Source organism: Oncorhynchus kisutch, linkage group LG15 (genome assembly GCF_002021735.2).
Source record: "Oncorhynchus kisutch isolate 150728-3 linkage group LG15, Okis_V2, whole genome shotgun sequence".
Lineage (NCBI taxonomy): Eukaryota > Metazoa > Chordata > Actinopteri > Salmoniformes > Salmonidae > Oncorhynchus > Oncorhynchus kisutch.
This window is the reverse complement of record NC_034188.2, coordinates 51309914-51336710: the sequence shown is the minus strand read 5'-3', so window position 1 is coordinate 51336710 and position 26797 is coordinate 51309914. Positions and strand designations below refer to the sequence as shown.

General features: G+C 46.1%; 1 protein-coding gene across 1 annotated transcript in view; it reads right to left on the bottom strand.

The window, feature by feature from the left end:
* Positions 1-721: 721 nt before the first annotated feature.
* Positions 722-26797, bottom strand: part of LOC109904766 (neuronal PAS domain-containing protein 1) — a 38584-nt gene continuing 12508 nt past the window's right edge. Inside the window, exons 2-12 of the mRNA XM_031790472.1 lie at positions 26258-26424; positions 24716-24954; positions 11257-11324; positions 9425-9514; positions 6499-6673; positions 6277-6389; positions 5583-5779; positions 5272-5378; positions 4895-5042; positions 3877-3989; positions 722-3567 (exon numbers count right to left, since the gene is read on the bottom strand). Of these exons, the coding sequence (XP_031646332.1) occupies positions 2576-3567; positions 3877-3989; positions 4895-5042; positions 5272-5378; positions 5583-5779; positions 6277-6389; positions 6499-6673; positions 9425-9514; positions 11257-11324; positions 24716-24954; positions 26258-26352 (2337 nt within the window). The 5' untranslated portion in view covers positions 26353-26424 and the 3' untranslated portion in view covers positions 722-2575. The remainder of the gene's footprint in view (positions 3568-3876; positions 3990-4894; positions 5043-5271; positions 5379-5582; positions 5780-6276; positions 6390-6498; positions 6674-9424; positions 9515-11256; positions 11325-24715; positions 24955-26257; positions 26425-26797) is intronic.

The window sequence follows — 26797 nt, the reverse complement described above, 5'->3', positions numbered from 1 at the left end:
ATGTGTCTGTTACTTGAACTCTGTGAAGCATTTATTTGGGCTGCAATTTCTGAGGCTGGTAACTCCAATGAACTTATCCTCTACAGCAAAGGTAACTCTGGGTCTTCCTTTCCTGTGGCGGTCCTCATGAGAGCCAGTTTCATCATAGCGCTTGATGGTTTTTGCGACTGCACTTGAAGAAACTTTCAAAGTTCTTTATGTCTTAAAGTAATGATGGACTGCTGTTTCTCTTTGCTTATTTGATCTGTTCTTGCCATAATATGACTTGGTCTTTTACCAAATAGGGATATCTTCTGTATACCCACCTTACCTTGTCACAACACAACTGATTGGCTCAAACGCATTAAGAAGGAAAGAAAGTCCACAAATGAACCTTTACCAAGGCACACCTGTTAATTGAAATGCATTCTCGGTAACCACCTCATGAAGCTGGTTGAGAGAATGCCCAGAGTCTGCAAAGCTGTCATCAAGGCAAAGGGTGGCAACTTTGAAGAATCTCAAATATAAAATATACTTTCATTTGTTTAACACCTTTTTTGGTTACTACGTGATTCCACATGTGTTATTTCATAGTTTTGATGTCTTCCCTATTATTCTACAATGTAGAAAATAGTCCAAATAAAGAAAAACCCTTGAATGAGTAGGTGTGTCCAAACTTTTGACTGGTACTGTACATACTCAGCAATCACCATGTGACATCTTGAGACGGAGTTGAGACGACTTGAGACACTTAGGAGACCTTTCAAGACATATTAAGATACATTTTGAAGGCATGTTTTTCGAGCCAGGCAGTACCTCGGCCCACTCGTATCGACAGCCAGGCAGACACCAGAACAAGGATATCAGAAATGTTTCTTGTGCTCCTCTAATGAAATATTTTATTATCGTCATTAGTATGATAGTTTTTATACATTGGTTCATTTTAATTGGAAGATGAGAAGTGGATGGTATATTCACAGATATTTGAACAGAAACGGGTTAGAGTCACAGTAATGCTTAAGGGTTTTTATCTGGTCTTATTGTAGTAGAGCCAGTGGAATTAGAACCGACGCACAGACACCCCCCTGTATGCCAGATATGGTCTTGTCCAGCCGACATCCAACCCAGTCCATAAGCAACGCTTCATTTTTGACCAGGATAGCGATTTACGATCGGGGCATTTTAATCTCTCTTTTAATATCAGTTTGGGATGTCTTTCTTTTATGACCTCACAATATTTTGGATGGAATATCTGGTGATGAGTATAAAAATTAATATATTTTTATACGATTTAATATATGAATATTTGACCCCTGTTTTCCACCCCACCTCTAACGACCTAATATGGATGTTCCACTTTGAGAACAAAATGTTGGTTCTTTTTTTATTGACCACCAACTGTACTAAATCCCCACGGTCATATTTGAACGACCACATGTTTAATGACCATGTATTAAACTCCTGTGGTCTTTCTTTAAATTACCCTACATTCTGTAGGCCGTTTGTGGTAATTCATCTTGACCACTCTTGTATTTAATCCTTAATACACACAAGGAAATTCAAAAGATGAAGTGCTATGTGTTCATAACAAATTTCAGTAAGTGCTCGGGACAAATATTTTGAGAAAAAAGAAGATCTCCCCCCCCCCCCCCTCTCCCTAAACCCTTTATTTCTAATACATTTGTTGAGGGTTTCTGAATTAAACTGTGGCATTTCCCAAAGTATGTCCTCTACCAAGACAATCGTTCTTACACCTCTCCCACTTCCCCCTATGACAACAACATGACAATATAACAGGACTATGGCTTTCATCTCATACACAGCACAGCCCAGCGTCTTTAACAACACTTCATTCTGTAGGACTATTTTCCCAGTTTTTACAAGACTGAAAACATTACAAAGTGACCAGCCAGTAGAGGTATTGTACGTTCCCCCTCCCATACCTTTCTTCCCCAGACAGAACAGTCTCAGAGTGGAATGGAATGTCATCTGGGACTCTCTCACTCCTCTGTGCTTTCAGTGTTACAAACCCTCTTCAGCGGGGTTCCCTTTATGGAAGGAAGGAGTACCCGAGATGTGTTCGAATATTATTTTGGGCGTCCATGAGATCGGCTCAGACCTCGATATTTCCACTATTGTGTCAGAGTATAGTTTCTAACTCTGTTTAAGAGACGATTCAGTATTTCACACAAACAAGTGAAAAAATGTCATCCATTTTCCCCCCCCCTTTTTTTCTTTCTCCTTCAGTCACACAGACTCAGGAGCAGTTGTTATAATACTGAGGAAGGAGTAGTGAAGGTATGTCATGGCCCTGTCTCTATGTACAATATGGCTTTAGACATGGAACACTGCACAGTCATTTAACAGCAGCGGAGAGAGGATGTGGTAGAGCAGAGAGGGGGACAAAGCTTGGACAGCTAGTGGGGTAAAGTCAAGTGTCAAAGTCCACTTTGAGTGTCACCCATCCTGTCGCCTGTGTCGGACACCGTCTGACTCCCCAACGGAAGCAGTGCAAATGGTCCTTTCTTCAGTTTCCCAACCCCATATGTCCCAATGTCCTGCCCCCCATGTCTCTCTCTCTAGCCCCTCCTCTCTTTCAGTCCTCCTCGGACCCTGCGGCCCCCCTCAGTCCGTTCATACAGAAGGGGTTGAAGGGATTGTCCGAGGCGGAGAACCCACTGAAGGAGGGCAGGCCGGCCAGCCTCTGGAGGTGGGGGAAGAAGGCTGGGGGGCCCTTGTGGTGGTCGGCGCGCAGCCCCTCAGCACCGGGGTGGGAGGGGGGCAGCTCTGGGGGCGCATAGCGGATGGTACTGGGGGCGTACAGGCTCTGTGGCCCCTGGGGGCCGAGGGTCAGGGGGTGGAACAGCACCCGTCCTGCAGCACCCCCCGCTGCCAGTCTCTGCAACAGCTCAAAGTCAGGCCCGCCCACCCGGCCTCCAGACAACATTCCCCGCTCCTCACAGGGTAGAGGGGAGGAGCCGGACATGGGAGGAGACATGGCGGGGGAGGGCGGGGTGAAAATACCTTTGGGTGGGGCTTCACTGCTGGAGGAGGAGTCCGGGATAGGGGTCGGGGGACTGTCGCCGTTCAGGCTGCCGCAAGGGGTGTGTGTGTGCGAGGGTGGGGGTTGTGTGTGTGAGGAGGTGTGTGTGTGTGTCCAGCGACCCCCTGCAGCCAGTGCCTCATGTTCAGTCTTGATGTTGTGGGGACCAGAGAGAGGCGAGGACACTACACTCTTCAGGTGCTGGATTACCGCACGGCCGTTGTGCACCCCGCCACCCCTCACTGGGGTCTCCCCACCTCGTTTCGAAGGCCCCTCCTCTCGTTTGACCCTCGCGCTGTCTCCACCCTGCTCCCACGCTCTCTCCTCTCCCTCGCTCTCACTGCCCAGGTCTGAGGCGGCGGACACACTCCCCTCTCTCTGGCGGAACTCTTCCAGGCGACGCCGCGTTTCTGGGGGAGCGCCTTCAGAGTCAGACCGCAGCGGACGCTTCCTCCTGTCCCCTGATTGGACTCCGGGATTATAGATCTCTCTCAGTTTAGAGTCAGGGTCACCTTTACACACAGAGCTTTTCATTGGCTGTGGACCTGGAGACGGGGAAAAGAGTGAGATGTTTTTCATTAGGAAAAATGTGGATGTGTCATTACATTTGACGTTTTAGTCATTTAGCACACGCTCTTGTCCAGAGCAATTAGAGTTAAGTGCCTTGCTCAAAGGGCACATCGACAAATTGTTTACCTAGTGGTCTCGGGGAATCGAACCAGCAACCTTTTGATTACTGGCCCATTGCTATTAACCACTAGTCTACCTCCAATCCCATCAATTATGTTTGTGTGAATGATTCAATGTGTACCATAAATGTGTGAGTGATTGCGTGTGTGTGTGTGGTTCCCTACCCCGGGCTTGTGGTGTGAGTTCCGAAGGGGAGGAGCTGGCTTTCAGACGCTCCGCCCTCAGACTCTCTGGGAGCTGCAGCAGATCCAGGGGAGTGTCTGGGAGCTCTGTTCGACTGGGAGAGAGAGAGAGAGAGAGAAAGGGAGAGACAGTAAGTAAAAGACAAAGTCCCTTTTTACAGCTCTTAGTGTTGCAGCAAACCACTGTTTTTGTCCCCTGATTTAGCAAGATGGATGGAGGGAGTACTTTACAGAGAGCCCTAATATGGTCTAAGATTAAATTGTGTAAATTGTGTATCAACTTCCTTCCAACCATTACCCTCATCTATCAACAACAACCAGCCTCTTCTCCATGAATACCCCTCATCAGCTACCCCAAACCACAATGCTGTATCCAACAATCCCCCCCCCCCCCAATTGTACGCACACACACACACACACACCAGCCTCCCCTGCTCTCCCATAGCCAGCCTCGCTCCACTCAGGAGCCCACCCGTAAAGAACAGAGCCCAGACAGGATCAGGGGGGGGGGGGGAGCTGCTGCTGGAGAAGTTAATGAGCTCTTGTAATTACAGCACTAATTAACTAAAACACCATTCAGACCCAACATTCTGACATCCATTTGTTGTAATTATAAAGCGCTGCTCCAATTAGTATTGTAATTCAGCCTGTTCCCCCTTGTTTTTGTCCAACTCCTCTCTTGCTCTGTGCGTGCGTCTGTTTGTCTTGGAGTGTGCACGTGTGTCTGTTTGTCTTTGAGTGTGTATGTGTGTTTAGGAGCTGGGGGGTTGTGGGTCCAGAGACAGAGACAAAGGAAAATATAGAATTTCCTTGAATCCATGTGCGAATACTTGTATCATAGCGGTGTTGTAAATTAACATGATTGTAATCAAATGTATATACGGTCATTACAGTTTAAGTATATAAAAATGACAGTAGACTGAAGGAGTAGGATGCCTTGTCTAGGAGCGTAATGTGTTGTGCACCATGTTCGACCTGCTACCGTGGCGACGGGGCTGACCTGATGATGTAGTTGACCCAGATGACGTTGCGTTCGTGGGGGGCTTTGTGGTTGATGGAGACGGTGGCACAGGACTGGACCCACAGATAACCCCCTCTCCTCTGGAGCCAACGGTAGTACCCGGTCACCACCTGACCCTTCCTCAACACTGGGGGGGGGGGGGGGACAGAGAGACAGAGACACAGAGAGAGACAGAGAGACAGACAGACAGCCAGACAGACAGACAGAGTAAAGAGTGGGTTGGCATAGCACTACAGGACTTTAGCAGCAGAGGGCGCTGATTGCGAAATATGAACTTAGTCAAAAATGTTAGCAGTTCAAAGGGCACACACACACACACACACACACACACACACACACGGTGGGCAGTGACTCACAGTCCTCATGGCTCTGTCTGATGTTATCCAGGTCTTCCACGTGGATGAAGTGGTAGCAGGTGTGTCCCACCACCTCTGCCGGGCTCAGGTCCATGTACTCTGAGATCCTACAGGGAACAACGATGGTATTATCCACGTAAACACACAGATGCACATACACAGGCAAACAAACACATACCATCTTAACTGAATCAAATACACCCACATACAATACTACCAAATGTGCCCCCCGTGCAGACATCTGTCCCTGTGTGTCGTCGTGTTGCTGTGTCGTTGTGTTGCTGTGTCGTTGTGTGTCACTGTAGCTGTACCTGTTCTCGCAGTAGGTGACCTGCAGGTCCATGTTGACCCGGAAGACAAACATTTGGCTTTCCATGCGCACCTCGTTCAGCGTGGAGGGAGGGAGCGTGTGCGCAAGGGCCACCAAGCCCATTGGCCGACGCACCGAGCGGGCGGAGCCTGGCACCATGGCAGGGCGACAGCGGATTCGCCCGGTCACATGGATCACCTGACAGCAATAGAATAGTGTTTACAACAACTTGCATGGTTGTATATGTACAGTGTCTCTACTAAATGAATTGTGACGTGTACATTACTAGAGTTGCAAAATTCTTGTAACTTTTCAAAAATTCTTTGATTATCCAGAAACTCTGGTTGGAAGATTCCTGCGTTGACGAGGGAATAAACAGGAAATCTGGGAATCCTCCAACCAGCATTTCTGGAAAACCAGGGAATTTGGGGAAAGTTGCTGGAATTTTGCTACATATACATTATACATTACACACAGTCTTCATGATTTCTAGGAATGGAGAGTTGGATATCTCTATACATTACACACAGTCTTCATGATTTCTAGGAATGGAGAGTTGGATATCTCTATACATTACACACAGTCTTCATGATTTCTAGGAATGGAGAGTTGGATATCTCTATACATTACACACAGTCTTCATGATTTCCAGGAATGGAGAGTTTGATATCTCTATATATGTCTCTTACTCTGACCTTGTAGCCCGAGGACTTGACGTGGAGGCCTCTCTTGGTGAGGGTGGACTTCATACGGATGAAGAAGCCTCGGTCAGGCGGTTCGTTCCCTGGAGAGAGAGGGCTTGAAGGGGCTATGGAGCGAGACGGGGTGGGGGGTGGGGGGGGTGTCAGAGTTAACTCAGGAACAGTCACATTTGGACCACATCCGTCCAGGCCTACAGACGTGTACGTGAGACGTACCAGGCTCGGGGGTCCCGGCCAGGGAGGATGTGGAGGCAGAGCTGGAAGCGCTCTCGGGGGCCACGTGGCAGCCAGCCTCGGCCCTCAGGTGGGGCCTGATGCCCAGACGCTCAGCCATCTCCACATGGTCCGCTGGGTGGATGTAGTCAAACACACTGCTGCCCATCAACTCCACCTAAACACAATCAAATGTAGCGGTGAGGCAGGTTGCAGCGGAGCTCACGCATGTGTCACACACACACACCCCTGAGTCGGGGGCCAGACACAGATTACAGTAATACACCCATGACATCGGAAGGATCCAAATCTATCTGGTGATTAAAGTAAGCGAAGAGAGACCAGGGATACAGCATCTTTTGAAGGTCAGATTTGACTATTTGAATCGGTTCATTCATTCCCTATTAATTCATAGGCATGAGCGTATCCATCCCACTCCCAGAGAGGGATGAAGACCACTAACACCTCCCAGCCATCATCCTCCTGCATCATAGTGTCCTACTCTAAACATTTAAGGTGATAATAACAGCATTTAAGGCTCTGGCATCCATAAAAACACAATGAGAGCAGGTTAGATTCCATTCCATTTGATAAAGCGCCTGCCTGCTCCCGGCCTGCCTGCCTGCTCCCTGCTTGGCTGCCTGCTTGGCTGCCTGCTCCCTGCTTGGCTGCCTGCTCCCTGCTTGGCTGCCTGCTCCCTGCTTGGCTGCCTGCCTGCAGCCTCACACCCTTGTCTGTAGGACAAACCCATCTATTAAGGATTAGATCCATTTAGTGTGGGCTTTATGGGATTTCCAGCAGGCCTTCAAGGACATCACAGCCAGAGAGCTGAGCGAGGGAGCACAGATTAAGTGTGAACAAAGAGAAAAAAAGGAAGGCTAGCTCCTCTAAAGTGTAACAAAATAATCAGAGGGGAAGAGGAGGGGAGGGAAGAGGGATCGGCGGAGAGATAAAAGTTTGAAAACAGCCCGGTGTTAATGAGTTGCTCGAGCTAAACGAGACGTAAACGGACCCGAATCCCCTGGCAGAGACAGGAAGTCGGCCCTGGAGTACCCCAGGCTTCCCACAGTCCTTTAACCCTCCCTCAGTAAGGGGTAATACAGACGTCTGTGGTACTTTACCTGTCAGTCTACAGTCACAGGGATGAGAGAGAGAAAACTATTGGGGAAAGGAGGCAGCTGAAAAATAGCGGAAGAGAGAGAGAGAGTAGAGTGAAAGGAGAGCGAGGGAGACAGAGAAAGACACAGGTATAGTGTGTGAGGTGGGGGGGGGGGGGGGGGAGACCTGATATAAATAATAGCAGGGTGCTTTAATATGTATGAGGCATCCGGGCAGTCGTCCACAACACACTCTCAGCCCACTGCTGACGGATGGAAGAGGAGAGAGGGAGGGGGAGTGATGGGGGCTGCATACTAACCAGTCCAGGATCAATTCCCCCATCCTCCATCCTGCCATGTAGGAGGTAAGGGGGGGGGGGGGTTGAGTAGTAGGACCTGGGGTCCTGGGTTCAGAGCTGGCCTCTCCGGCCAGGAGAACCGGGGTGAGGGACATGATCACCTCCAGGTAGCAGGGGAGCGGACGGTGGGCTGTGCCCTTGGTCAAGGTGCCTGACCTGGGCTAAGCCTGTCTAAGAAACCCCACTGTCTGGAGAGGGGGCCCGTGGGTAAGCCGGGGCAGAGGGGTTAGGCTGGGGGGACAGGACAGGGCGGTCCACAGGGAGATCCATGTCCTCCAACAACAACCACCAGTTACATTTCCCTTCTCACTTGTTTTTCTTCTCTCTCGCTCTGTCTCTCCTCCCTGAGAGACAGGGATTTGTTCTATGAAAGTGTGCATGGCCTTTCTCCCACCTACGTCCCTCTCTCTTTTTGTCTTTCAGTTCTTCTCTCTCTCTGTCAGCTTCTAAACGTGGTAGTGTGTGTTTTGGAATTAAGGTAAATCTCGATTGTAATTTCGTTTTTTTAAGGCCGGTGGGTTTAGTTCTGTTTGAGGAGATTTGACTAGTGAGGCCATCTGTTTAATGAATAAGAATGGCCTTTGTTGTTTACCTATTCAGTCCCATGATGCCTTTCACTTCAACTGCACATTTAAGCTCTATTTGCATACCAAAATCCCCAGTGCGCTATTTCTTTCTCTCTATCCATTGCCATTTGGCTGTGTAGTCTCCTCACATCTGTTCAGATATATTTCATAATTAGATTTTAAGTTTGTGTTTACCAACAGTTAACAGGAGATATACCGAACTGTGACGTAAACAAACCGGTACGAACACACGCACTTGCAAATTCAAACACACACACACGCCACTACTAGGACAGTCCAAATCCAACTGGGGCGGACTCCCAATCACACCCAAATTCCCCCTTTTAAAATCCACTCAAATACCACCGCTACTGTAATATCCTCCCTTTTCTCTCTCTCTCATTCTGTATCCTCCATGTTTTTTTCGTCCAAACATATCTTATCACTCCCCTCCTCTCCTCCTCCTCCTCTCTCACTATCTCTATCTGTCTCCCCATCCCCCTTGGTGTTTTTTTCTCCTCCCCACAATCAATGGGGCTTTTAAGATGCCTATCGATTTGCTCCCCTAGACAGGCCCTGTGCGCAGGGGCGACACTTTGATTGCTGGGCCAGTAATTACTGTTATTATTTATGCATCTGGTCGAAATGGCAGGTCTTAACATTCACAGTACAAGGGGCCACAGGCAATCAACAGAGGTGAGCACCTGGAGGGGGGGGGGGGGGGAGAGAGAGAGAGGGGGGAAACTAGAGAGACAAGCACAAGAGAACAGTCAGACACACAAAGGTGGGAACACCCCCAAACACATTACAACATCTGATATGAAAAGAGAGATGATGGGAGTAGCCTGTATGAGTGACAATGTGAGTGACTGAGTGTCAGTGTGTGTGTGTGTACAGAAGGCCTTACCTGTGAGAGGCCCAGGTAGATGGAAACAGTCTCTGATATGTAGAGGAATCGTCCCTCTGAGCTTACCACAAACACAAAGCCGTCCAGAGACTGTGGAAGCAACACACACACGCACGCGCACGCGCACGCACGCACACACACACACACACACACACACACACACACACACACACACACACACACACACACACACACACACACACACACACAGCCAGACAGACAAATTAGAGCAATTAGTGTGTATTGAGCAAATTACAATGAGCTGCTGCCTGCCGCTGGAGAACCACCAACAACCAGCCCTTTGCCGCTCAGTCTCTCCCACCTCCCCCCCGTCCCCACCAACAGTCCTGTCTGGCTGGCCCCTCAGGTACACACGACACACTACTGGTAAACACCACCAGCCTGTTCAGAGAGTCAACAAGGCACATTAAACACAGAGCAGGCAGACACCAGCAGAGCCGTTTCAATCAGTGTTAATAACGGTAGGACGCCATGGTGTTTCCTGTTGTGTTGTGTCTGTCTGCTGACCAGAGACACCGGTAGATAGATAGGTAGGTAGGTAGGTAGATAGGTAGGTAGGTAGAGAGACAGGGAGTGGTGATTATTTTTTTTATTTTTTTTGACCTTTATTTAACCAGGCAAGTCAGTTAAGAACAAATTCTTATTTTCAATGACGGCCTAGGAACAGTGGGTTAACTGCCTGTTCAGGGGCAGAACGACAGATTTTGTACCTTGTCAGGGGGTTTGAACTTGCAACCTTCCAGTTACTAGTCAACGCTCTAACCACTAGGCTACTAGGCTACTAGGCTATGATAAGTGATAAGGTATACAGCCACCCTATTAGGAAGGACTCCTTCACAGAATAATATGTGTTGTAATAACAAGCTTCCACACAACTGAGTAGTGGTGTGCTGGGAAGCTCGGGCCACTTTGCCCCGATGAAAGATTGCTATTTTGGCGGCGGCGCTAAAGTGGCGGTAATTTATGCAACTGACACATTCAGTATGCAAATGCAGTGGCCGGGGGGTGGGGCGCGGCGAGCCCGGCTGAATGGCGGAGAAATAAAGTGCAATTATCAAGCTATTACTGACAGAGGTACGGCAAGAGGAAAGAATCCTAGCGTGTTCTGAAGCGCTAATTTGATTTCCATCAGTGACGTTCCCCCTCAGAACGTTCGGCGCAGACGGCAGTCTTTTGTCGTGGCATACCTCTCTCATTCAGGACATTCTATATACACCCCGCCTCTTTCACTTCTATCTTCTTTCCCTCCCTCTTTCTCGTTTCTGTACTCCACAGATATTTATTGGTGTTTGAAGGTCATTGATAGTTCTACCGCGGGGCGGCGTCGGCTGTTTAAAAAAAAACATGATTTTTTTTTTAACGAGTGTTGACTCGCCGGAGTGCAGACGGTGATCACGAGGAGACATCAGAGGGGGTTCACGCGTCTGTAAACGCAGGAGGAGAGTGACACAGAGAAGCAGCATCCCACTGTCCGACTGTCACGGGAATAAATATGGCTACCTTATCCCATGAACAATTACAGCACGTTATAACAGTAATCATATTTGCGTGGTTGAATATTTGATTATTGATGGAAAAACATTGAAATAGATTAAACATGGCAACAAACAAATGTTCAGAGAATGTGCCTCTTGAATAACCTGGCTAAACGTGTACAATTCTCAACTACTGTTTGTTCTCAATGTGAATAAAGGTTCATACCATAAATCCACTTGAGATGAAACACAGTGATTTTAAGAGGAGCCTGTGTGTGTGTGTCTGCGTGTGTGTGTGTGTGTGTGTGTCCGCGTCCATGTGTGTGTGATGTTTACCTGTAACAGGTGTGCTCCCAGGTGCTGTTCAAACATGTCAGTAGCCAGAGAGTGGGAGGAGCGTCGCACTGCAGGGACACAGATCACCACACAACAGATCACCACACAACAGATCAACACCCAACAGATCAACACCCAACAGATCAACACCCAACAGATCAACACAGATCAGAGACACAAGGCAGCTCGTTAATTTTAACAGATGCTTCATTGTTAGCCTGCAACTTGAAGTTATACTTTCAATCTTTTTTTGGAATAGTAGTGTAGTTGATTTAGCTGGTCCTTGGGAAATGGCTGTGTTTTTAACACACACGCGCACATGCGCACACACACACACACAGGCAATCCTTGCACACACACGCACACTCCACACAGCCTCACCACTCCTTATGCACCCCAAACACAAGCTATCACAGAAGCATTGCCATCAAAGTAGAGCTGTTTACAGAGGTAATTACAACTGACAGGAAGAGAGAAATAGAACAAAACGAGACGGAGAGAGAAACCGAGATAGACAGTGACAGAGAGGGAGAAAGATGGATGGAGATTATGTGTGTGTGTGTGTGTGTCACTGTGTAAGAGAGGGAGAGCGAGACAGAGAAAGAGAGGAGAGAGATGGGGGAAGAATCCACAAATCAAGTTTTTACCGTTTTATTTCATAAAGAGAGTGTGTGTGTGTGTGTGTGTGTGTGTGTGTGTGTGCGCGCGTGCACATATGTGGCTCTACCAGGTTTGTTTTTGAACACTGTGCTCTGAGCAGGCAGCGGCAGTGTGTGTGTTAATGTGTGTGTGCATGCGTGCGAGTGCGTGCGTGAGTGTGTGTAGGGATCACCAGACGTCCATGTGTCGTTGCAAGGCTTTGTGAAATCAATACACGTTATGACAGCAAAATTAAAGTGCTGTTCTGGGTTACAACTGAACACGGAGGTGGGGGGGGGCACACATCCACCCCCCATCCGTCTCTTTGCCGTGTCCCTGCCATCGGTCAGCCAACAGAACAGAAGGCATTCCAGTAGACTTGTACACACATACAAATCCCCCACCACACACACACACACACACACTCATAAATACACAGTTGCCGGACAAAGCCACAGTGCCATTGTGAGATTGGGGTCCCCTTGTGTGAAAGCGTAGGAATATCAATGAGGCTGGTCCATTCAAGTTGAAAGGGGGTCTGGGGCTGGGGACCTTACAGCCACAACTCAGAAGCTAACCCAGAGGGGGAGGGGACCCTGTCGCTCTGCCTGCCTGCCTGGACCCTAGTGGGGCTACGGGGAGAGGGCTGGTCCACTGGGGGTCTGGTACCAACCCCCATCATCATAACACACAGCATCTCATCCCCCCCCCCCCCCCCCCCCCCGTGGGTCCCTGGAGATGCTGCTGGTGATCAGTGGCGGTGAATACTGTCAGGGGGCCTGAGGAAATGGTGGGTGTGACATGAGGCCAGTGGGGCTGACGGATGAGTCTACACACAGATCCATTTACTACAGTCACTCCACCCGCCTGCCTGCCATGCCTGGGGTCACACAATTGGGTGGCCATGAAACCAAAAACAGCCTCAACAGGTTGTGTGTGTGTGTGTGTGTGTGTGTGTGTGTGTGTGTGTGTGTGTGTGTGTGTGTGTGTGTGTGTGTGTGTGTGTGTGTGTGTGTGTGTGTCATAGGAGAGCTCTTGGGATACTTTCTATCACATTGACTTTTCATTAGCTTGGCTAGATTTGCTCTCCGTGGTTTAATTTCATTTGAGAAATGGGATGAAGCGTCCACGTTAATTACAGTGTGACTCGCAGGTCAATGTCGCAGGTCAATGTTGGGGTCTTCCTGATGTTCTGCACTGATAGAAGAGAGACATTTGATTGCTTGATTTTTATGCGTCTGTTCGATACATCATTGAGTCCAAGTTCACTCATTCATCCCCACCTCTCTCTTTTTTTGAATTTTGAATTTCCCACCCCTTAGCTATCGACCTTTTAAACAAGTCATGAAGTTACCACTGGAATCAAATACAGTCAGGTCCAAAATGATTGGCACCCTTGAAAAAGATAAGCAAAAAAACGAGTAAACAAAAAATACAAATACTGAGCTATATTGTATGTATGCAAAACATTTGTTGACTATTATAGTATTTTATACCATTACAATTGCTCAGATAAATAGTTTAGTTTGAAGTCATATTTAGATTTTCTCAAAAACATATGGGTCTACATGAGTGGCAACCTGTTTTCTAATGCCGTTCAATACCTCACCATGCGAGGATAACGAACAAAGTATGAGCTCGGATAACATATAGCAGCTTAGTGGTTAGAGCGTTGGGCCTGTAACGGAAAGGTTGCTGGTTCGAATCCCCGAGCTGACAAGGTAAAAATCTGTTGTTCTGCCCCTGAACTAAGCAGTTAACCCACTGTTCACCAGTAGGCTGTCATTGTAAATAAGAATTTGTTCTTAACTGACTTGCCTCATAAAATAGTGCCTTCAGAAAGTATTCACAATTTGTTGTGTTTCAGCCTGAATTTAAAATGGATTAAATTAATTTTTGTGTCACACACAATAACCCATTATGTCAAAGTGGAATTATGTTTTTAGACATTTAAAAAAATATATATATGAAAAATGAAACGCCGAAACATTCAGTTTTCAACGCCTTTGGTTGGCAAGCCTAAATAAGTAAATAAGTAAATAATAAGTAAAAATGTGCTTAAAAAGTCACATAATAAGTTGCATACAAAGGATACAGGCGTCCTTCCTAAGTTGCAGGAGAGGAAGGAAACCGCTCGGGGATTTCACCATGAGGCCAATGGTGACTATAAAATAGTTACAGAGTTTAATGGCTGTGATAGGCGAACACTGAGGATGGATCAACCACATTGTATTTACTCCACAATTACTAACCTAATTGGTATAGTAAAAAAAAGGAAGCCTGTACAGAATAGAAATATTCCTAAACATGTATCTTGTTTGCAATACGGCACTAAAGTAAAACTGCCAAAATTGTGGCAGAGAAATTAACTTTATGTCTTGAATACAAAGCATTATGTTTGGGGCAAATCCAACACAACACATCACTGAGTACCACTCTTAATATTTTCAAGCATGGTGGTGGCTGCATCATGTTATGGGTATGCTGGTCATTGGCAAGTACTAGGGAGTTTTTTTGGATAAAAATGAACAGAATAGAGCTAAGCACAGGCAAAATCCTAGAGGAAAACCCCATTGTCTGCTTTACAACAGACAATGGGAGATATATTCATCTTTCAGCAGGACAATAACCTAAAACATGAGGCCAAATATACTGTATACTGGAGTTGCTTACCAAGACGTCATGAAATGTTCCTGAGTGGCCTAGTTACAGCTTAAATCGGCTTGAAGGTCTATGGCAAGACTTGAAAATGGCTGTCTAGCAATGATCAACAACCAACTTGAAGAAATTTGAAAAGATTGATGTGCAAATATTATCCAATCCAGGTGTCTAAAGCTCTTAAAGACTTAACCAGAAAGAGTCACCACTGTAATCAATGACAAAGGTGATTCTAACATGCATTGACTCAGGGGTGTGAATACTTACAGTATATTCAGAAAGTATTCAGACCCCTTGACTTTTTACACATTTTTTTACTATACAGCCTTATTCTAAAATGGATTACATTTTCTTTATCAATCTACACACAATACCCCATAATGACAAAGCGAAAACAGGTTTTTAGAAATGTTTGCAAATGTATACATAAAAAAAACTGAAATACCTTACTTATTTAAGTATTCAGACCCTTTGCTATGAAATTCAAAATTGAGCTCAGGTGCATCCTGTTTCCATTGATCATCCTTGAGATGTTTCTACAACTTGATTGGAGTCCACCTGTGGTAAATTCAATTGATTGGACATGATTTGGAAAGGCACACACCTGTCTAAATAAGGTCCCACAGTTGACAGTGCATGTCAGAACAAAAACCAAGCCATGAGAATGAATTGTCCGTAGAGCTCCGAGACATGATTGTGTCGAGGCACAGATCTGGAGAAGAGTACCAAAAAATTTCTGCAGCATTGCAGGTCCCCAACAACACAGTAGCTTTCATCATTCTTAGATGGAAAAGTTTGGAACCACCAAGACTCTTCCTAGAGCTGGCCGCCCGGTCTGAGCAAACTGAGCAATCGGGGGAGAATGGTGTTGGTCAGGGAGGTGACCAAGAACCCGATGGTCACTCTGACAGAGCTCCGGAGTTCCTCTGCGGGGATGGGAGAAACTTCCAGAAAGACAAAAATTCTGCAGCACTCCAGCAATCAGGCTTTTATGGTAGAGTGGCCAGACAGAAGCCACTCCTCAGTAAAAGGCACATGACAGCCCGCTTGGAGTTTACCCAAGAGGCACCTAAAGGACAGACCATAAGAAACAAGATTCTCGGGTCTGATAAAACCAAGATTGAACTCTTTGGCCTGAATGCCAAGCGTCACGTCTGGGAGACTAGTCAGGATCAAGGGAAAGATGAATGGAGCAAAGTACAAAGACATCCTTGATGAAAACCTGCTCCAGAACACTCAGGACCTCAGACTGGGTGCGAAGGTTCACCTTCCAACAGGACAATGACTCTAAGCACACAGCCAAGACAATGCAGCAGTGGCTTCCGGGACAAGTCTTTGAATGTCCTTGAGTGGCCCAGCCAGAGCCCAGACTTCAACTCGATCGCACATATGAAAATAGCCATGCAGCGACGCTCCCCATTCAACCTGACAGAGCTTGAGAGGATCTGCAGAGAAGAATGGGAGAAACTCCCCAAATACAGGTGGGCCAAGCTTGTAGCGTCATACCTAAGAAGACTCGAGGCTGTAATCACTGCCAAATGTGCTTCAACAAAGTACTGAGTAAAGAGTCTGAATACTGTGATACTGTATTTCCATTTGTTATTTTTAATACATTTGCTAACATTTCTAAAAAACCGTTTTTGCTTTGTCATTATGGGGTATTGTGTGTAGATTGATGAGGGAAAAAAACTATTTATCCATTTTAGAATAAGGTTGTAACATAACAAAATGTGGAAAGGTCAAGGGGTCTGAATATTTTCCAAATGCACCATACATAAATGAGAGATTTATGTATTTCATTTTCAACCATTTTGCTAAAGATTCCAAAAACATGTTTCCACTTTGTAATTTTATATTTATTTTATTTATTTCACCTTTATTTAACCAGGTAGGCAAGTTGAGAACAAGTTCTCATTTACAATTGCGACCTGGCCAAGATAAAGCAAAGCAGTTCGACACATACAACAACACAGAGTTACACATGGAGTAAAACAAACATACAGTCAATAATACAGTAGAAAAATAAGTCAATATACAATGTGACCAAATGAGGTGAGATAAGGGAGGTAAAGGCAAAAAAAAGGCCATGGTGACGAAATACAATATAGCAAGTAAAACACTGGAATGGTAGATTTTCAGTGGAAGAATGTGCAAAGTAGAGATAGAAATAATGGGGTGCAAGGAGCAAAACAAGTAAATAAATGAATACAGTAGGGGGAGAGGTAGTTGTTTGGGCTAAATTATAGATGGGCTATGTACAGGTGCAGTAATCTGTGAGCTGCTCTGACAGCTGGTGCTTAAGGCTAGTGAGGGAGATAAGTGTTTCCAGTTTCAGAGATTTTTGCAGTTCGTTCCAGTCATTGGCAGCAGAGAACTGGAAGGAGAGGCGGCCAAAGGAAGAATTGGTTTTGGGGGTGACCAGAGAGATATACCTGCTGGAGCCCGTGCTACTGGTGGGTGCTGCTATCGTGACCAGTGAGCTGAGATAAGGGGGGACTTTACCTAGCAGGGTCTTGTAGATGACCTGGAGCTAGTGGGTTTGGCGAAGAGTATGAAGCGAGGGCCAGCCAACGAGAGCGTACAGGTCGCAGTGGTGGGTAGTACAGTGCCTTGCGAAAGTATTCGGCCCCCTTGAACTTTGCGACCTTTTGCCACATTTCAGGCTTCAAACATAAAGATATAAAACTGTTTTTTTTGTGTGAAGAATCAACAACAAGTGGGACACAATCATGAAGTGGAACGACATTTATTGGATATTTCAAACTTTTTTAACAAATCAAAAACTAAAAAATTGGGCGTGCAAAATTATTCAGCCCCTTTACTTTCAGTGCAGCAAACTCTCTCCAGAAGTTCAGTGAGGACCTCTGAATGATCCAATGTTGACCAAAATGACTAATGATGATAAATACAATCCACCTGTGTGTAATCAAGTCTCCGTATAAATGCACCTGCACTGTGATAGTCTCAGAGGTCCGTTAAAAGCGCAGAGAGCATCATGAAGAACAAGGAACACACCAGGCAGGTCCGAGATACTGTTGTGAAGAAGTTTAAAGCCGGATTTGGATACAAACAGATTTCCCAAGCTTTAAAAATCCCAAGGAGCACTGTGCAAGCGATAATATTGAAATGGAAGGAGTATCAGACCACTGCAAATCTACCAAGACCTGGCCGTCCCTCTAAACTTTCAGCTCATACAAGGAGAAGACTGATCAGAGATGCAGCCAAGAGGTCCATGATCACTCTGGATGAACTGCAGAGATCTACAGCTGAGGTGGGAGACTCTGTCCATAGGACAACAATCAGTCGTATATTGCACAAATCTGGCCTTTATGGAAGAGTGGCAAGAAGAAAGCCATTTCTTAAAGATATCCATAAAAAGTGTTGTTTAAAGTTTTGCCACAAGTCACCTGGGAGACACACCAAACATGTGGAAGAAGGTGCTCTGGTCAGATGAAACCAAAATTGAACTTTTTGGCAACAATGCAAAACGTTATGTTTGGCGTAAAAGCAATACAGCTCATCACCCTGAACACACCATCCCCACTGTCAAACATGGTGGTGGCAGCATCATGGTTTGGGCCTGCTTTTCTTCAGCAGGGACAGGGAAGATGATTCAAATTGATGGGAAGATGGATGGAGCCAAATACAGGACCATTCTGGAAGAAAACCTGATGGAGTCTGCAAAAGACCTGAGACTGGGACGGAGATTTCTCTTCCAACAAGACAATGATCCAAAACATAAAGCAAAGTCTACAATGGAATGGTTCAAAAATAAACATATCCAGGTGTTAGAATGGCCAAGTCAAAGTCCAGACCTGAATCCAATCGAGAATCTGTGGAAAGAACTGAAAACTGCTGTTCACAAATGCTCTCCATCCAACCTCACTGAGCTCAAGCTGTTTTGCAAGGAGGAATGGGAAAAAATTTCAGTCTCTCGATGTGCAAAACTGATAGAGACATACCCCAAGCGACTTACAGCTGTAATCGCAGTAAAAGGTGGCGCTACAAAGTATTAACTTAAGGGGGCTGAATAATTTTGCACGCCCAATTTTTCAGTTTTTGATTTGTTAAAAAAGTTTGAAATATCCAATAAATGTCGTTCCACTTCATGATTGTGTCCCAATTGTTGTTGATTCTTCACAAAAAAATACAGATTTATATCTTTATGTTTGAAGCCTGAAATGTGGCAAAAGGTCGCAAAGTTCAAGGGGGCCGAATACTTTCGCAAGTCACTGTATATGGGGCTTTGGTGACAAAACGGATGGCACTGTGATAGACTGCATCCAATTTATTGAGTAGGGTATTGGAGGCTATTTTGTAAATGACATCGCCGAAGTCGAGGATTGGTAGGATGGTCAGTTTTACAAGGGTATGTTTGGCAGCATGAGTGAAGGATGCTTTGTTGCGAAATAGGAAGCCAATTCTAGATTTACATCTGGATTGGAGATGTAATGTGAGTCTGGAAGGAGAGTTTACAGTCTAACCAGACACCTAGGTATTTGTAGTTGTCCACATATCCTAAGTCAGAACCGTCCAGAGTAGTGATGTTGGACGGGCGGGCAGGTGCAGGCAGCGATCGGTTGAAGAGCATGCATTTAGTTTTACTTGTATTTAAGAGCAATTGGAGGCCACGGAAGGAGAGTTGTATGGCATTGAAGCTCGTCTGGAGGGTTGTTAACACAGTGTCCAAAGAAGGGCCAGAAGTATACAGAATGGTGTCATCTGCATAGAGGTGGATCAGAGACTCACCAGCAGCAAGAGCGACATCAATGATGTATACAGAGAAGAGAGCCAGTCCAAGAATTGAACCCTGTGGCACCCCCATAGAGACTGCCAGAGGCCCGGACAACAGGCCCCCCGATTTGACACACTGAACTCTATCAGAGAAGTTGTTGGTGAACCAGGCAAGGCAGTCATTTGAGAAACCAAGGCTATTGAGTCTGTCGATGAGGATGTGGTGATTGACAGAGTCAAAGGCCTTGGCCAGGTCAATGAATACGGCTGCACAGTATTGTTTCTTATCGATGGCGGTTAAGATATCGCTTAGGACCTTGAGCGTGGCTGAGGTGCACCCATGACCAGCTCTGAAACCAGATTGCATAGAGAAGAAAGGTATGGTGGGTATGTGGTATTGTGTGTCGATGGGTGAGACAAAACATTTACTTAATCCATTTTGAATTCAGGCAGTAACGCAAAATTTGAAATAAGTCAAGAGGTCTGAATACTTTCTGAAGGCACTGTATGATTAGAGATCTTAGACCCTTCCTCCGTACAGAATCTTTCCAGTTGATATTCTTCACCTGGTCTTATGGACGGCCCTCTTCAATTCAAACCACAGATTTTCAATGCAGTTCAAGGCCGGAGACTGAGATTACCATTGCACATTGTTGATTTTGTAGCCAATTAACCATTTCTTTGTGGATTTTGATGTGTGTTTGGGGTTATTGTCTTTGCTGGAATATCCAATAGTGGCCATGTTTCTAAAAGAGGCAACCAGGTTTTTGGCTAAAATGTCCTAGTTCTAGGTGAAGTTCATGATACCATTATAGCCTTAACATAGGTGCCAGGACTAGTGGAAGCAAAATAACCCCATAACATCAAAGATACACCACCATATTTTACAGTAGGTTTGAGGTACACATTTGGGAGGGATCTTAGACAATTCCACTGCTGTGCATTGCCAAAGGACTGTATTTTCATGTCATTTTACCATAGCATCGGTTCAAAGTGCCAATGCCGTTTAGCAAACTCTAGGCATTTACATTTGTTGGGCGACATGAAAATAGAGCTCTTTGGCCACGCACACCAGTGGAATTGTCTAAGATCCCTCCCAAATGTGTCCTCCAATCTCGTAAAAGATTTCAGAAAATGTCTCAGTGAAAGTTTTTGAAAACAGGCATGGCAATCATTTTTTCCCCTTATATTTTTGAGAGAAAAAAATATTTCTCTTTCTCTGAGCAATTGTTTAAAAATATTAGTTTTCCATTTTTTTCAGCATACACTATAGCTTATTGTATTATTTATTTGATACAGTCTTGTTTTTGCTCATCTTTATCAAGGGTGCCAATCATTTTGGACCTGACTTGTTTTATCTCTTTCTTTTTCTGTTTTTTACTCAAGTTTACATATGCTACTAATCTTTTCATATGGGAAACTCATCACACAGCAACTTGTTCCAATTCTGATGGTTATCCAAGAGTGTGTGTGTGTGTGTGTGTCTGTTACCCCTGTCGGAACAGACAGAGTTTGAGACGACAGACGGGAGAGAAAAAGCGGCCATAATCGCAACGTCCTTCTCCACCGCAATTATCCTCTCACTCTGCAATCCCTCGCTCCCTCCCTCGCTCGCTCCCTCCCTCGCTCCCTGTGTCTCTCTCTCTGTCGCTCCTTCTGCGGGCGACCATAATTTGAGTGCAATTAACTTCCCTTAAAAGCCATCGCCACTTTAAACGCTGGGAATTAGGGGAGAGGCTAGACATTGTGAAAGTGAAGGAGAGAGACAGAGGAGAGGTGATCAGGAGATGGTAAGACAGAGAGGGGAAAGAGCGAGAGAGATGACAGAGCGATAGAAAAGAGAGGCAGACTAAAAGTCAAGAGACAGCTAGACAGACAGAGAGAGAGAGAGAGAGAGAGAGAGAGAGAGAGACTTTTGTGTTGTCTATCAGTGTATTCAGTCATGAGAAGAACATCTCTACAACATTGTAAAACTGCTAACTACTGAGATGTTCCTGAAGATAGACAGGTTCATATTTGGCATTTCTACAGGGTGGAAGTCATATATGAAAGAGAGATTCTCTCAAAAGCTCAAATCACCTGTGCATATACAGTAGTCTTGAATAATACATTAAATGAAAGGTTCAGGACTATCGCACTCTACTGTGGGCCCAACCCCCACCACAGACACAATTTGTGAGAAAAAAAACATTTTACTTCACTGGTCCTCTCTCTTTCTACCTCTACTTCTTTTCCTCTTCCACCCCCCCCCCATCTCCAATTTAACGGCTTTATTGGCATGGGAAACATATGCTAACATTACCGAAGCAGGTGAACTAGATAATAAACAAAGGTGAAATTAACAATACAAATTAACAGTGAACATTACACTCACAAAAGTTCGAAAGAATTGAAGACGTTACAGGAAAAACAAATAAACATAAATGTGGGTTGTATTTTCAATGGTGTTTGTTCTTCAATGGTTGCCCTTTTCTTGTCGCAACAGGCCACAAATCTTGCTGCTGCGATGGCACGCTGTGGTATTTCACCCAGTAGATATGGGAGTTTATCAAAATTGGGTTTGTTTTTTTCGATTTCTTTGTGGATCTGTGTAATCTGAGGGAAATGTGTGTCTCTAATATGGTCATACATTTGGTAGGAGGTTAGGAAGTGCAGCTCAGTTTCCACCTCGTTTTGTGGGCAGTGTGCACATAGCCTTAGTCTTCTAGTCTTCTAGTCATAGTCTTCTCTTGAGAGCCAGGTCTGCCTACGATGGCCTTTCTCAACAGCAAGGCTATACTCACTGAGTCTGTACATAGTCAAAGCTTTCCTTAAGTTTGGGTCAGTCACCGTGGTCAGGTATTCTGCCACTGTGTACTCTCTGTTTAGAACCAAATAGCATTCTTGTTTGCTCAGTTTTTTTGTAAATTCTTTCCAATGTGTCAAGTAATTCTCTTTCTGTTTTCTTATGGTTTGGTTGGGTCTAATTGTGTTGCTGTTCTGGGGCTCTGTGGGGTCTGTTTGTGTTTGTGAACAGAGCCCCAGGACCAGCTTGCTTAGGGGACTCTTCTCCAGGTTCATCTCTCTGTAGGTGGTGGCTTTGTTATGGAAGGTTTGGGAATCGCTTCCTTTTAGGTGGTTGTGGAATTTAACGGCTCTTTTCTGGATTCTGATAATTAGCAGGTATCGGCCTAACTACTCTGCACGCATTATTTGGGGTTTTACGTTGTACATGTAGGATATTCTTGCAGCATTCTGCATGCAGAGTATCAATTTGGTGTTTGTCACATTTTGTGAATTCCAGACCAATGGGTTCTATAACTGATTCAAGTATTTTTTTGCCAGATCCTAATAGGTAAGTTTCATTTTATGTTCCTTTTGATGGCATAGAAGGCCCTTCTTGCCAAGTCTCTCAGATCATTCACAGCTTTGTGGAAATCACCTGTGGCGCTGATGTTTAGGCCAAAGTATGTATAGTTTTTTTGTGTGCTCTAGGGTAACGGTGTCTAGATGGAATTTGTATTCGTGGTCCTGGGAACTGGACCTTTTTTGGAACACCATTATTTTTGTCTTACAGAGATTTACTGTCAGGGCCCATGTCTGACAGAATCTGTGCAGATGTAGGTGCTGATGTATCTAGGTGCTGATGTAGGCCCTCCTTGATTGGGGACAGAAGCACCAGATCATCAGCAAACAGTAACACTGCAAAATTACTGCAGTAAAAAAAATTGTGTCACTTGGACGCAGTATTTGCAGCAATTACTGCAGATATACTGCACTCGACCTGCGGTTGTACTGCAGTGAGATGCAGTCATAGCGCACTCTGACTGCAATCGTTTTTTTCTCTCGAAAGGGCAGCGACCAGCCAAGCAGCCTCGCGCTATAGTAGACTAATAGCTGCCATAGATAGGTTATTTATCCTCAAATATCATCACATAGTACTTATCTTGGCTGCATCAAACCGGGACGAGCTGAGTAAGCTCGCTAGCGTTAGCTCGCGATGCTAATTGAGGCTGCAGTGCATGAGCTTTCTCATCCTACAGTTACAACTACCCGAGGCAATCGTATCAGATCCGACCCGGGCCTGTGTCATTGTTTAGAATTCTGGATCCGGAACCGCTCGGGTATCGGGTTACAGGTAGACGACCTCCAGTCCAGCATCACGCTCTACATTAACCTATGTGCGTGCGTCATACTCTCCCGTCTGCCGAAGGCTGATGTATAGAGGAGAATTACTTCTTTTCCCCCCAGAGGGAACTTCAGTATAGATTTCAGACATTAAAAATAGATCAATGGTTAGATGTACTGCATTACATACAGCAGTGTACGCAGTGAGATGTGTGGGTGGGGGGGGGGGGGGGGGGGGGGGGGGCTCCAGACTGCCATAGATGCATTTGTAAGGCTTTGTTAGAACATCTGCTTGAGCGGATTGAGCGCGTTTCCACAGGTGCACGAGCGCCAATTGAAGATTGATCGAAGCATTGAATAGATAGATGTGCTTTTCAATGAGATGTCCGCGTCTTGCCTCTTCCAAGGCCGCGCTCCTCGAGAAACATATTCACCAAACAATGGCAATAAAATCGCATACAGTAAAGCCTATGAGTCCTTCGAAGACTTTCTTGTAAAATAAGCGAGTGCATGGGCATATGAGAACTGGACCGCCATTGTTTGCTAGGTACATACTATCCATGTCTTCATATCTCATACGGTATCAAAGAGCTATCATGGGTTTCGTCCCATTTCAGGAGGACTTGCTGAGAGTAACAGGGACACACACACGGGTGCAGAAAAAATTATTACGCACACACTCAGACAAACACTTCTGTAACACACACACACGCACACACTCCTCACAGGTGCTCTTATAAAACACGCACGCACACACACACCTAATTGTAGTCGAGTTGTTTCCCCTCAGTAACAGTAGCAATTAGACAACCTTTATAATCACACTCTCCTCATTATATAGCTAATTCCTGTAATTACCGATAGCACCAATAGGCTCCTCCTTCCTTTGTGTATCATCTCTCTGTCTTTGTGTCTCTCTGTCTGCTTCTCGTTCTGTCTGTCTCTCTCACCCCCTCTCTCTGTCTCTTTGTCTGTCTGTCTCTCTCTCTACCTCTCTTTAGTTCTCTCTCTGTCTCCCACTCTCACCCTCTCTCTGTCTGTCTCTCTCACCCCCCCCCCCCCCCCCCTCTCTCTCTCTCTCTCTCTCTCTCTCTCTCTCTCTCTCTCTCATGAGGGGGAAGGTCAATCAGGTATAGGGAGATGTGTGTCGGTGCGGTGCACTGGGTGAGGCACTACATAGAATAGTATAGTGCTGTTACAATGCTGATACACCTACAGTAGAATTTTCAAATTGCTTTTGTTTGCAGCGTCGGTGACTGAGTTTTCCCAGTTATTCCAGGCTAAGATCATTGGCTAAGGTAAGGTACGGGTGAGAGCTCACCTTTGCTGCAGTGGTTCTCTCCCTCCAGCAGGGGGCACCAGGGCGGGTCTCCCTGGCTGGCGAAGGTGCACATGTGCAAGTAGCTGATGGTGAGACGGATGACCGAGGCCTTGTCCAGCTGGCTGGTGATGGCCCCGGGGAGAGGAAGCATCTTGGCCAGCTCAAAGAACTCAAAGTTCTCCTTGCCGCGACGGGAACGAGCGGCATTACGAGACTTCTCCTTCCGCAGGTTCTGCAAACTGGAGGAGGAGAGGAATGACAGGAAGCAGAAGGTAGAGGGGAACTGTGGGTGAAAAGGGTGTGTGGTTCATGCCAAAACTGCACTGATAAGGAATCCTAACTGACCGCAGAACGACCACCAGTGGGCTTGGTCGTGTACGCTGACGCTGACCCGAGAATAGTCATTTAAAAGGTATATAATGACACCCGCGATGTCAGTGAACCAATCTCAATTCCAACCGTCTCCAGCAGATTGTCTGTCTGTGTAATTACAGACAGAAAGTGCTCTATCTACCAGGGTCTATTCCCCTGTCACACTGGTATACACATGACTATTACACAGCACAGCTAGAACCTCTGCTTCCAACACACACACACGCGCACACGCACACACACACACACACACACACACACTAGCATCCACACTCTCTCGCTCTTTCTCTGTCTCACACACAGCCATGCGACTGGCTGGCGGATGCTGGGCTGCAGCGGTGATTGAGGGATCAATTGGAGGGGGAGGGGCCGTGTGGCAGTGGGGGCCCAGGGCCCAGGTAGCCTGTCTCTCTGATTGGGTATCGACTCCCCTCAATGGGGCCTGAGTGGTAGAATTATGTTGTCACGGCGACTCCACAGTTTGTGTCTGTGGTAGAATAAAGAAACAGCATTTCTCCCCCGTGTCTGTGACATCGATTCTCATTCCGGGCCTGCAGACTGCCTGCCACGGGAGGGAGGGTGTGTGTGTGTGTGTGTGTGTGTGTATGTGTGTGTGTGTGTGTGTGTGTGAGTGAGAGTGAGAGAGGGCAATAAAGAGAGAGAGAAATTGAGAAAATAAAATGTGTGTGTACGCATGTTTCCGTGTGTGTGTATGTGTGTACGTTTGTGTGCTATTGCATGCATGTGTGTGGTTTTTGTCCTTATCAGCCAACATGTCGGTGTTTCCCCGGTCGGTCTGTGTTCTCCAGGGTGTGTAAACAGCTGTGTTTGGAAAAGCTCTGTCCTCCACAGCGTCTCATTATTATACGAGCTCAACTCACCTGAGAGGACAATCGATACTCACTTATTGATTCTGCTTAGTTTTTATATCCGCCTATAAATGACCGTCCCATTAATAATTCCAGCCAAATGTACGTAATCTCCCACTAAGGGAAAGGGATTAACAGCCATGACAGCCAAGGCTACAGAGCAATAAGCATTTTACTATACAGTACAGAGTGTGTGAGAGGGGCTGTGTGGGTGTGATAGTTTAGAATATGAGTAAGTGTTTGTGTGTGTTAGCACTCGCTATGCAATGCTATTATGTGTGTGTGTGTGTGTATTTCTCACCAGGGCAGGGTGGGGGGTTTGGCCAGTAGTCCCTGTAGGAAGTCCCACTCCACGCTCACACACTTTCCCTCGCTGACGAACGGCATGGTCGCCATCCTCCAATCACATGCAGCCGCCACCTCTAACGGAGGCTGCGATTGGCCGAGGCTGTGACAGGCTCAGACCCCCTGCAGGAGTGAGGAAGCGAGAGAGAGAGAGAGAGAGAGAGAGAGAGGGGGGGATTATTGTTAGTTAGGTATGCCTGTGTAACCGATGTGAAATGGCTAGCGAGTTGGCGGGGTGCGCGCTAATAGCGTTTCAATCGGTGACGTCACTCGCTCTGTGACCTTGAAGTAGTTGCTCCCCTTGCCCTGCAAGGGCCACGGCTTTTGTGGAGCGATGGGTGACGATGCTTCGAGGGTGGCTGTTGTCGATGTGTACAGAGGGTCCCTGGTTGGAGCCCAGGTCGGGGCGAGGAGAGGGACGGAAGCTATACTGTTACACGTCTCTATAAAAGCTTTGAAGAATGTCCACTGTGCTATAAAAAAAGCCATTCAGTAC